General features: G+C 43.2%; 1 protein-coding gene and 1 long non-coding RNA gene across 2 annotated transcripts in view; one reads left to right on the top strand and one right to left on the bottom strand.

Moving 5' to 3' along the window:
• Positions 1–7,153, top strand: part of LOC148851725 (uncharacterized) — a 28,567-nt gene extending 21,414 nt beyond the window's left edge. Inside the window, exon 2 of the long non-coding RNA XR_016099102.1 lies at positions 3,816–7,153. This is a non-coding gene — a long non-coding RNA (uncharacterized LOC148851725). The remainder of the gene's footprint in view (positions 1–3,815) is intronic.
• Positions 7,154–8,810: 1,657 nt separating this feature from the next.
• On the bottom strand, positions 8,811–12,759 carry LOC148851724 (uncharacterized). Its single transcript, XM_088945702.1, has one exon. It carries the CDS (start codon positions 12,757–12,759, stop codon positions 9,028–9,030), a length of 3,732 nt encoding a protein of 1,243 aa, XP_088801828.1. The 3' UTR covers positions 8,811–9,027.
• Between the last annotated feature and the right edge of the window lie 356 nt (positions 12,760–13,115).

The following is a 13,115-nucleotide window of genomic DNA, read 5'->3' as shown; positions in this document are numbered from 1 at the left end:
GATTAGGACATCTCGTTTAAGAGAGTATATAAGTGAATTAAGTTGAAAGAAAAGCAAAAAAAAAAAAAGTGGAGATAAGCGTCTTATATGTAGAGGGGTTTAACGGTTTCTGAATTGAAAAATTTTTGGAGTAGCAGCTAGCTGCTATGAACTTCTCTTCAGGCGGTAATGGCTTTCTTATTAGACTAAAATCGAGAAGGAGAAATTAAGCTACGTCAATAATTCTTCTAATTTAACTATTTAAGCAGTTTATACTTTAGACTCTGGCCAACCTGGAATCTTGGGAATAGGGAGTGGAGTAGAACTGTAGAACTGAAAATGAGGTTTTTCACACTACGTTTGATACAGATTACAACGCATAGGAAGAACCTAGGAACGAAGATTATGTTTAAAAAACAGAAGGGATAACTTGTAAAATGGCTTGCTCAAGGAGTGTTTCACTTCCACGACCACGTGGTTAAAAGCCACGCGCTCTACCAGCTGAGCTAAGACGGCTTAGCTTTTAATTTAATTGAACATGATATAGAAAGATTAGAGATGCAACCGGGGTTCATGAATGGCTTACCTCTTCAATGAAAACTATGGACCAAGCTCGTTTATCTTTGCCCTGTTATACTGTCTTTACAAGGAAAACAATTTTATTTGCATGAGACATGGGAGTAATATTTGTAAATCCCATACATTTTTCTTACAAACTCTGATGCCAAAACTTTATCAAGTGATTCTAGGATGTCTATATTGGTTTTGGCAATCCCCTCCTAGGATTTGGAGTTAAACTCAATAGAGATGGGGCTGTTAAGCCTCAGCTCGAAAAGAGTACAAATATAAATATATAGAGTGTAAATACATGCCAAAATGATACAAAATACAAGATTTTACACTCTACGTATTTGTATTCTCTCTTAGCCTTTTTCTTGAGCTCTAAGTGGCCAATGGCTGCTGTAGTTGGTGTTATATGAGTTGAGAAACCTTATGCTGTTTGTTCCAAGGTAGTGTTTGAACTAAGTTTGTAGTTAGATAATCCTTGCCAAATGGGCGAAGTCGAGGTGGAAGGACAAGACTGCGCAATGAGATTTGAAACCAAGAAAAGGTCAGAGTCCTAAAGAGTTATCATCGGGTAGATACTTCGACACTCAAGTCAGTAGAAAGTAATGGGCGATCGGGCCGAGTAATTAGAGAATGATGCTGGTCCAAGTAGAATAATAGTATGGGAGTCAAAAGTTGGATCTTTTACCTTGAGCGAGAGGTACCTTTTTATAGCCAATGATTTGTGTCTTGATCGGATGAGGCTTTCGGAATTGTTAGGATGGGGTTAACGATTGAGGTCTTCGAGATAAGACTTATTCTCTAACGGAGTTATATAACCATCTGTGTGATGATCTCCTGTCTTCGTCGTGCTTATCCACATGGCACGGTGTTGGCATGGCCGAGGAGATAAGCTAGGCTACAAAGGTGATGCGACGTTGACAGAGCCAAAGAGATAAGGCGGCCACATAAACAACAAATGGCATCCAAGTTTAGCTCAACCATAACAGAACAAAACCTATATCCATATTTGATAAAAAACTCCAACGTCAAAAATAGGTTTACATGAGGCATGAGCCAAAAAAATTTTCTAGTAAAACTATCTTAAGTAGTTTCTTAGAAATAGTTTAGTCAAACCAATTGAATCAACACAGAAGCCCTCCACCCCTCCCCTTGCGGTACAATGGCATCTCATCTGCGTTGCCTTCATAGACGAAGAAAACAACAACCCCACACCTCTGTGTGAGATTTGATGATGCACGATTTGGAAGCTCCTAACTGGAGGATGACCTGGACCTTAGTCATGTAGTGATCTAGACCAAGCTGCAATACAGAGGATTAGAGGACCTGGGGTAGTTAACCCGACGAGGTCGCTTCGATGCTTAAGTCAGTACTGCGTCGTGATTGCGAGCAAGAATCTGAGTGCTAGAGAGATTGGATGCAAGTAATCGTGCATACATGGACCATGGAGGGGTTGATGCTTTTGTATAGCTAAGTTATTGCAGGTTTACTAGAACAGTTCCGAGAACTGCAGCCTAAATGGACGAGATTCATTTCAGCTTTAGTCGGGGAGTAATGTATCAGTCAATGAACTTCATTATCGCTGCCCAATTCGGACGGGAATTATGCGATATGATCTCGCAATATTCAAAGTCTACTAGAAAGCTATTGAGATTTATTACGTGTCACTTCGGTTCCTAGGCCCCTAACTTGATTAGCCGTCGAGGTGACTTATGCCGAAGTGACTTTATGCTTAGCTTCGCATACCGCTGACTAGGCCCCCCTTGCTGAGTTGTCATCCTACATGCAGATTGCATTGACGTGACCTTTATTTACTAGGTTGTGCCAAATTACTCGTCATCAATTGCTCCCCACTCCTCGTGGTAGGGGTCTTAACCTGGCACAGGGAGTTCACGACGAGCTTAGGTGGATTTGGCACATAATCTAGGTAATGTGGAGGGGGAGTCGTTGGTCGGACTTGTTTGACCGTTTGGTTCAACCAGAAAGTGACCCAGATCACGTACCCGGTATGCGTGGGCATCAAGCCGATTATAGACTCCGCGGACGTCAAAACACGAGCTAAATTGAATTCAACCTCGAGGGGCATGCAACCAGTTTTCCTAAGAGCCGTCAGATCGTGTTGATCTTGACCGTTGATTCCCAGATATACTGGCTATAAATAGGAGCCAAAGAGCTCATTTTCTTTGCCACAAGTCAACAATCTTTGTGGTCGCGTTCAAGTCTTCCAGTTTTGTATCAGCCTTTTCTAGGTCCGAGGTCGCCTCCTTTTCTTTGGTCTTCCTTTTGGTGAGTCCACCTTCCTTTGCTTTTTCCTTTTGATTCTGTTGTCCTTTCCTTTAATATGTCTAGCCTTAGTTTAGATAGTTTTCTAGATGGGAGTGGCAAGTCCGTTGGGCCCGAGGTGGGTACCTCGGCTCAGACTGTGGATCCTTGTCCTATAGAGGTGGTCACTTCAGGGCAGGGCATGGTCCTCAGTTCGCCCGAGGAGGACTCACCTCGGTGGGAGCAAGAAGCTTCTAGTAAATCAGCTTCCACCTCACACCGAGGTCGGCTGCTAGACAACTTCGGCCCGTCGATAATGATGGCAGATAGGCTCCTAGCCTTAGTAGTCCGATACAAACTCCCTAACAACCTTGTGTATAGCATCCCCTTAGCCAACTTTCCTTGGGATCATGATCACAACGAGATCATGGTCTTCGAGGAGCAGCTCGTAGCCGGTTTGCGTCTTCCACTTCACCCTTTTATAATCGAGATCATTAAATTCTTTAACATTACCATGGACCAACTACACCCGAACTCTATCCATAATATTGTAGGGACCATTTCTCTTTTCCATGATTATAATCGTCCCCTTGACCTCGACGTTGTCTCTTCAATCCTTTCCATTAAGAAAAACTTGTCCTGCGTTTTGCCCAAACACAGGCAAACTTACTACTTGTCTCCTCGTCCCTGGTACAAACTATTGCACGAGCTCCCTAATAAGGTCCCGGCCTAGAAGAGGCGTTACTTCATGGTCTGCATCACCGAGGGGTGGCCCTTCCCAACTCACTGGAGGGCAGCCATCAAGAACCCTGGCTTTAAACTGAACCTGAATACAAGGGAGGAGGTCCGATCTTGGGTGAAACTCGGCCTGAAGTTTGAAAACTTCATGACCGAGGAGAAGCTCGTGCAAGTCGGCTTAAGTCCCCTTGGTAGGTCGCTATTTGCTATACTTTTTCTATTTGTTTTATTTTAGTATTGTATTTGACTTAGCTTATTTTTTATTGTAGCTGCCATGGACGACTTCCTTGCTGATGAACTCTTCGGGAGCATGAAGAAGAGGAAGAAGAAGAAGAGAGCCTCCAAAAAGGCTCGTATCTAGACCGAAGCAGCCACAACTGAGACTGCTGTTCCTGAGCTCGAGCACCCACCAGTTGTCGAGCAGCCTCCCGTAATCAATCTGGTCGAGGAGGACTCAGGCAAAGGCCACCCCACCACGCATACCCGAGGAGGCTATGTCTTCAGAGCCCGTCCCAGCGATTGCCACTTCTTCGGGCAGCGATGCTCCAGTTCAGAGCATTTTGACTCCAGTTCAAGCTCAATAGGTGGTTGACCCGGTGTGAATTTTCCCACATCGATCTCAGCGCCATCACCGCGTCGAGGATCACTAAGGACATGGCCATTGAAGCTACCAAGGATCCGGACACCAAAGCGGAGAGTGATGACAACCTGTTTGATGACGAGGGAGAGGAGACCAGTGCTGTTGAGGACCATATGAAGATAGATCCTCCTGCTGATATCTTCACTAAGGATGAAGAGCCCCGAACAGATTGAAACCTCTTTTCTTGGACCCCGCTTTTGTAATGCTCAATGTTTTGAGCCTCCGAGCTCGGTTAATTCTCTACTTTAGCCTAGAGTTTTAGGTTCAGATAAATGAATCTTCCAATTATAGTGTTTGAGATAGTGCTTGTATATATTAGTGAAATACCTAGACTAGAAATTTGATGGTGCTTGGACTTTCTCTTCTTGACCACATATACTTCTTGAAGTACATGTTGCATTTTTTGAATAGTAAACCAAGGAAAATTTTCAATTAAAATAAAAAGGAGTATGGTGCCAAATAGGGTCTAGCACCCCATCCGAAAAAAGAAATACATATAACAAAAACAGTTTTCTCATTTTGAAATTCAAAAATCAACCTAAGATGTCAAACCACACAATTGCAAGAGTTAAATCCCCTACAACTTTGATTAATCACCTACAACTACAAGAGCTAAAACCCATTGCTAGCCCCATCTTGTCTTTTATACATCTCCTTCTCCCAGATTTGTCTCATCCCCCATTCTTGTTTTCTGTACCAGGAAATGGACCCATAATCCAATATTGTTCCTCTTTGAACATGGATTTGTAGAAAAAAGAGGAAAATAGAGCTGGAAATGGAAAAGTTGTTGTGTGATACATGTAAAAAGGATAATGGGATACTGAACCAATATCTCACTTCACAATTCACACTTTAAAACACCCATCTTTCTCTCTCTCTGCTTGCTTAAGTCTCTTCATACTTGGTTGGAAATGAATTGCTTAGATCGTATACCAGAAATGAAGTATGGAAATTAATGAGAGTTGGTCCAGCCATTGGATTGTATGGATTGACCACACTTCCTCATTTCTAAGTTAAACCTGTGTTGTGTCTCATGTACAGATAGAGATATAAAGTTGGTTATGACTCCATGTATATGTATTGATTTTCATGAAGAGATGAGATACAACAATCAACAGTGGACCTAACCCTATTGATCAACAACCTGGCTCTTATGAATGGAAGAAAGCTTCATCTACACAAGATTTTAACTCAATTAATCACAAGTTAATTAATAACTTCTCTCTCAAAAGATGAACAAGCTTTGCAAACATTAATTATTACCATTGACCATATAATAGTCCATCACATCGGCCTCCAATGGGAGACAATCATCCTCTTAGAAAACCCTATTTGCCGTTTTGGTTTGTATCGAAAAATCGGAAAATGGATCAGTTTCTTTGTTTCTAGTAAGGTCTGCCCAATTCAAATATAATACGTTAATTAATATATAAATTCAAATGGAATCTTAATGACCATATAATAGTCAAATCAACTTTAATTACCAATTTTTACATTGAAATCAACTTCAATCGCCAACTTAAATAATCATTCCAGATTGAGAGTCACCATGAAAGATTTAAATGTTTCCTAGATTCTCGTCTAGTTTACAAACAAATTATTTTATTCATATTTTTCTATTATTTCTAGGTGCTGAACCATGAGTTGACAAATATTCTTGTTCAGGGTGGAAATAATTTCCAACCCATTTCTGAAGTAACACCATTATACCTAGTAAATTATTACAAGTTGGGTTTTATTTCTCATTTACTTATATCTTTTAGCATGAAAAGAATGATGCATTTTCGTAACTTTGTGTTTTATGTGTAGAGATGTGAGTCAATAACCCCTCCAATTCATAGTGTAGTGAAAGGTTATATGGGCTCCTATTCTGAAGAACTTGCCAACTGATGTGTGGCTCAATTGGAATGTTTGCTAGTTCATTTAAATAAAGACTAGGATTTGAATCTGACTACATGGATATATAGGAGTGAGCGGAGAGTAGAATTCTTAGGGGATTTTCTCCATGAAAACCACAAAATAGAGCTAAGAAGATGGAGGTGGTTGCATATTATATAATAAAAAAAGGTATATGTAGAAATATACAAATAAGGAGACAAATACTACATGAATTGGTTAATGGTAAATACAAAACTCTCAGTTCCAAATGATAATGATCCATTTATAAATAACTGGTGGACCTGATCTCCAAGTGGTTGAATCCTTCTTTGGTTTATTTGGAAAATTAGGAATGATAAATGTTTTAATAACAAATCCTTCCATATAGATTATTTTGGATAGAGCTTGAAATTATATGTGTGTTTTGAAGAATATCCATGAGAATGAAGCTAATGAAAGTACTAAAGTTTGGAAGTCTTTGTGTGGATCAATCCCAAACCTGAGACCATAAAAACAAATTTTGATGCCTCTTGCAAAACTGATGGCTGGTTAACTGCGATCAATTTAGTTGAAGCTTGGTTTGCTTGGGAAGTCATCAATATTGCTATCAATTTCAAGGACTCCCTGATCATTATTAAAGGTGACTCAAAGCTCGTCATTGATTGCCTGAGGAAGAACGTAAAGCCCACGCAGAGATTGGAGAGCATCATCAAAAAATTTATTAGTGTACCTCCTCTTCAATTCCAGCATCACCTCCTGGCATATTTAACATGAAGTAAATCAAGCGGTAGATTAGCTTATGTGCGATTCTCTATCTTGTGACTCGGTCAATCTAGAATGTTTCTCTTGGAACCTTAGGTTTAATTTGTTTGCTTTTGTGATTCTTGGGACAGTTACCCCCGCCTTGTGTTGTTCTTCCTATTTTTTAACAAAAAAAAAAAAAGAGAATTGTGTCATGTGCATTCTTATGTCTTGGGGCTTTAGTCTCATCATCGTCATCCGTGGGGGTTTTGGGAAAGGGCTACCTCCAATATAAGGTGGCAAATGAATTTGATCTAATTTGGATTTGGGTATGGATCCAAACCTTAATCTTGTGAGCATTCTATGTTTTATTTATTTTTATTTTTTATTGCGAAGAACTACAAAATTCTATGTAGGGTAAGGAAGCAAGAGAGAGTAGGCTGATGTGAACAACCTCATTTTAGAATACAACAATAGATTCAATTCACTTATATATTTTAATGTCTGATTTGATTAAAATATTAGTGAATTTATATATAATTAGAATAAACTTACTAATACAGGTGTAAAGTGGGCCATGCCGCCCTTCTTGATGAAAATTTTGGGCGTCAGTCTAGCACGACCCATGGCCTAGGCCCATGGGCCAAACCTTAGCCTAAGTCGGGTCATAGACCAGGCCAAAGCTATTTTTTCCTATTTATTTAAAAAAATTAAAAAAAAACTTAAAATTTTAATTTTATATGACATTTGATGTATACAATTGCTTATATATACAATAATTCAATAGATTAGTATAATAAAATTCAAAATAATTGTTTATTTTACTAATATATTATATACTATATATTATTATATAATATATAATATATATAAATATATAAAAATTATGTATACATATAAAATATATATAAATAGTATATATGGGCAGTGCTGGGCTGTGCCGACATGTGAGTCTCGGGCGGCACGACCCGCTTGGTCGTGTTGTGCCATGCCAACCCGTGGACTTCAAACCCCAGGCCCAACACGGCATGGACCATTATGCCGGGACTGACATGGCCTATGGGCTGTCATGCCATGCCGTGCCGGGCCAATCCAAGGTCGTGACGCAGCCCAACCTGATTTATACATCTACTTACTAAACTAAAATTAAAAATACATACTATAAGTTTGAAAATTTAGGTTTATCCAAATACCAAATGCCACTTAATTCTAAAAATATTTAATTAAAAACGATATTTTGTATGCATGCATATACAATTAGATTGGATTAGATCCTAGTGGATTAAATCAAGTAATGTCCAAATCTAGTCTAATTAATTAATAGATAGATCATATTTTCAAACCTAATTATGACTAAATGGATAATTAGATCTAATTAACTTAAGTGAATTAGATTGAAATTGGGATTGGACTAAGCTAATTACATTTGTAGTCCTACCATTGTGTAACCCATTTGGTAAGCAAAAAAAAAAAAAGAAAAAAAAGGTCATGTAATCGGCTCGGATGCGATGAGGCCTATACTCTTAATCATTCTTCTTTGTTTCAAGTTTATACATTGCGCTAATTATTGAATATCAAATTATGTAGGGGGTATTGGATTTGTTGACTTTTGTCATAGCCCAACCTAAATTAATGTTCATCTAATGGGCCTAATATAGGAGCTCATGTACAATCTTATGACCCCTCAATAAAACACAAAGACTGGGTTCAATATTCAAACATTGTTTTTGTTTTCACTCACGGGGAGATGTTCCCAATGGAAGACCACAAGGTTGTGTGGACGGTGTGAGGACCGAATCTAGATTCACAAAATTCAAACACGCTTGTAGTTGCACTTAAATCAAGGCATCACATCAATGGAACTTTGATTCCAAGTGCTGGAGTGTTCGCATTTCGTAGTAGGGTGTCACATGTGAAACAGTTGTAGCAAAATTTTCTCATATTATGGAAAAAATGGTGGTCTACATATATAAAAACAAACAACCAATAGCTTCAATGTGCACAACCTCCAATCATAAAATTCCATTGTTGAGCATCAATCAATAAAACAAGTTCATTATACATTGATAATCCAACTTATACAAAAACTCGTCAATTTATGCATGAAGACTACAACTCAAATCATGGTAGTATGAAGCAAATGCATCACCACAACTTATTACAAATAACAATTACAAAATATAACGACCAAAGGGTTATTTGTATGGAATGAATACATTCACTTATGGGTTTAGGCCACTTCCACCACCATAACCAGACCCATATCCTGAGCCACCACCATAGCCAGAGCCACTACCAAAACCAGCACCACCACTTCCAGCTCCACCTCCACCTCCTCCACCACTTCCATATCCACTACCACTCCCAGAACCGTAACCTGAGCCAGAACCACTTCCGCTCCCAAACCCATATCCTGAGCCTCCACCACCTCCACCTCCACTTCCATAGCCACCACCAACTACTACCCCAGACTCAGAGCTAGAGCCGCTACCACTCCCTGAGCTATAACTAGAACCACTTCCATAGCTACGTCCACCAATAAATCCTCCAGTACCATACCCATTACCACTCCCAGAACCATAACCACTTCCACTACCAGATCCATATCCAGAGCCTCCACCACCTCCACCTCCACTTCCATAACCACCACCACCACCAATTACTCCAGAACCATAGCTAGAGCTACTACCACTCCCAAACCCATAACCAGAACCACTACCAAATCCAGATCCATATCCAAAGCCAACTCCACCTCCCCCACCACTTCCATAGCCATGTCCACCAATGAACCCTCCATAACTATACCCACCATCACTCCCAAAAGCATAACCATAGCCATCACCACTTCCACTACCAAATCCGTATCCTACACCGTCACCACCTCCAACTCCACTTCCATAACCACTACCAAATCCAGAGCCACTACCACTACCTGAACCTTGGCCAGAACCACTACCACTTCCACTTCCATAGCCACCACCAATAGCTACTCCAGATCCTTGCCCAGAACTACTACCACTCCTTGAACCATATCCAGAACCACTACCAGATCCAAACCCAGATCCTGAGCCACTTCCACTTCCATAGCCACTACCACTTCCTGAACCACTACCAGATCCATACCCAGATCCGGAGCCACGTCCACTTCCATAGCCACCACTAGAGCCGCTACCACTTCCTGGTCCATGGCCGGAACCACTACCAGATCCAGAGCTACTTCCACTTCCACTTCCATAACCACCACCAGAGTTGCTACCACTCCCTGAACCATGGCCGGAACCACTACCAAATCCGGAGCCACTTCCACTTCCATATCCACTACCAGAACTGCTACCACTCCCTGAACCATGGCCGGAACCGCTACCAGATCCATATCCAGATCCGGAGCCACTTCCACTTCCATGTCCACTACCAGAACCGCTACCACTCCCTGAACCATGGCCAGAACCACCACCAGATCCATATCCAGATCCGGAGCCACTTCCACCTCCATTTCCATAACCACCACCTACACCTACTCCAGAGCCACTACCACTCCCTGAACCATGGCCAGAACCGTTACCAGATCCAGAGCCGCTACCACTCCCTGAACCATGGCCTGAACCACTACCAGATCCAAAGCCACTTCCATAGCCATTACCAGAGCCGCTACCACTTCCTGAACCATGGCTGGAACCACCACCAGATCCATATCCAGATCCGGAGCCACTTCCACCTCCATTTCCATAACCACCACCTACACCTACTCCAGAGCCACTACCACTCCCTAAACCATTACCTGATCCATATCCAGATCCAGAGCCGCTACCGCTCCCTGAACCATGGCCCGTACCACTACCAGATCCAGAGCCACTTCCACTTCCACTTCCATAGCCACTACCAGAGCCGCTACCACTTCCTGAACCATGACCAGAACCATTATCAGATCCGGAGCCACTTCCATAACCACCACCTACACCTACTCCAGAGCCACTACCACTCCCTGAACCATGACCGGAGCCGCTACCAGATCCGGAGCCACTTCCACTTCCACTTCCATATCCACTGCCAGAACCGCTACCACTCCCTGAACCATGGCCGGAACCGCCACCAGATCCATATCCAGATCCGGAGCCACGTCCACTTCCACTTCCATAGCCACCACCATATCCACTACCACTCCCTGAACCAGAGCCACTTCCACTTCCACTTCCATAACCACCACCTACACCTACTCCAGAGCCACTACCACTCCCTGAACCATGGCCGGAACCATTACCAGATCCGGAGCCACGCCCACTTCCACTTCCATAGCCACCACCATATCCACTACCACTCCCTGAACCATGGCCAGAACCGCTACCAGATCCCAAGCCACTACTAGATCCACTACCACTTCCTGTACCATGGCCAGAACCACTACCAGATCCATATCCAGATCCAGAGCCACTTCCACTTCCATGACCACTACCCACACCTACTCCATAGCCACTACCACTCCCTGAACCTTGATTGGATCCGCTACCAGATCCATATCCAGACCCTGATCCACTTCCACTTCCATAGCCACCACCTGAGTTGCTACTGCTCCCTGAACCATGGCCGGAACCATTACCGGATCCTTGTCCAGATCCAGAGCCACTTCCATTTCCAGAACCGCCACCAGATGCGCTACCACTCCCTGTACCATGGCCAGAACCGTTACCAGATCCAGAGCCACTTCCATAACCACCACCCGCACCTCCTCCAGAGCCACTACCACTCCCTGAACCATGGCCGGAACCATTACCGGATCCTTGTCCAGATCCAGAGCCACTTCCATTTGCAGAACCGCCACCAGATGCGCTACCACTCCCTGTACCATGGCCAGAACCGCTACCAGATCCAGAGCCACTTCCATAACCACCACCCGCACCTCCTCCAGAGCCACTACCACTCCCAGAACCATGACCAGAACCACTTCCACTTCCATAACCCCCACCCGCACCTACTCCAGAGCCACTACCACTCCCTGACCCATGACCAGAACCACTTCCACTTCCATAACCACCACCTACAGCTACTCCAGAGCCATTTCCAGTCCCTGAACCATGACCTGAACCACTTCCAGATCCTGAGCCACTTCCACCTCCACTTCCATTACCACCACCTATAGTAACTCCAGATCCATGTCCTGCGCCATTACCACTTCCTGAACCCTGGCCAGAGCCAGTACCAGATCCGGAGCCACTTCCATAACCCCCACCCACTACCACTCCAGATCCATGTCCATAGCCACTACCACTCCCAAAACCATGGCCAAAACCACTACCGGATCCAAAGCCACTTCCACCTCCACTAGCCCCACTTCCACTTCCCCCTGTAGCTACTCCTGATCCATAGCCAGAGCCACTACCACTCCCTGAACCATAGCTAGATCCACTGTTAGATCCGGATCCATATCCGAAACCACCTCCACCTCCACCTCCCCCACCACTCCCATATCCATGTCCACTTGTAGCTCCTCCAACCCCATATCCACTACCACTCCCAGAACCAAAGCCAGATCCATAACCACTACCACTCCCAGATCCGTATCCTAAGCCACCACCTCCACCGCCTCCACTTCCATAACCAACACCTACACCTTTACCAAATCCATAGCCAGATCCACCACCACTCCCAAAACCAGAACCAGAACCACTCCCAGATCCGGATCCATATCCGGAACCACCTCCACCTCCACCACCCCCACCCCCACCCCCACCACTTCCATATCCTCCCCCTTGTGACCCACCATAACCAGATCCAACTCCTGAACCATATCCAGAGCCATAGCCTGAACCATAGCCCGACCCACCCCCACCTCCACTTCCACCTCCACCCCCACCCCCGCCTCCTTCCCCTAACTTATTGTAAAACACAACTCTTGCATAAGAGAGCTCGGAAACAAGTAAGAATAAGAATGCAACGGCTACCACTCTAGATGTAGCCATATAGTATTTAGATAGAAAGGAACTTCGTTAACCGAATGAAATGCAATGTAGTAAGACTTGCGATGCATGAAGCGTTTGTAATGATCTGGGTATTTATAGTGAATGCACTTCAAAGGGAATATCTCAAGAGCATCCAACTCTACCACGTGAGCTGGGGAAAATTTTCTATCCCTAAGTTATTGTTGCCTATAGGGTCAATAAAACTCTAGAATAAAGATCATGTGAACAAAGTCAAATTTATTTGTCAATTACCACCAGAATCGCCACTTCCCCCGTTAGTCCCCTTGTACTCATCTAGGCCTCTCACGGAGATTTGGATTCATCTAGCAACCATATAAAAATAAAAAATGGAGTCC

This window comes from Nelumbo lutea, chromosome 5 (genome assembly GCF_056320005.1).
Source record: "Nelumbo lutea isolate HS-2025 chromosome 5, American lotus-T2T, whole genome shotgun sequence".
Taxonomy (NCBI): domain Eukaryota; kingdom Viridiplantae; phylum Streptophyta; class Magnoliopsida; order Proteales; family Nelumbonaceae; genus Nelumbo; species Nelumbo lutea.
Note: the sequence above shows the minus strand (reverse complement) of the source record. Positions and strands in the feature narration are given on the sequence as shown.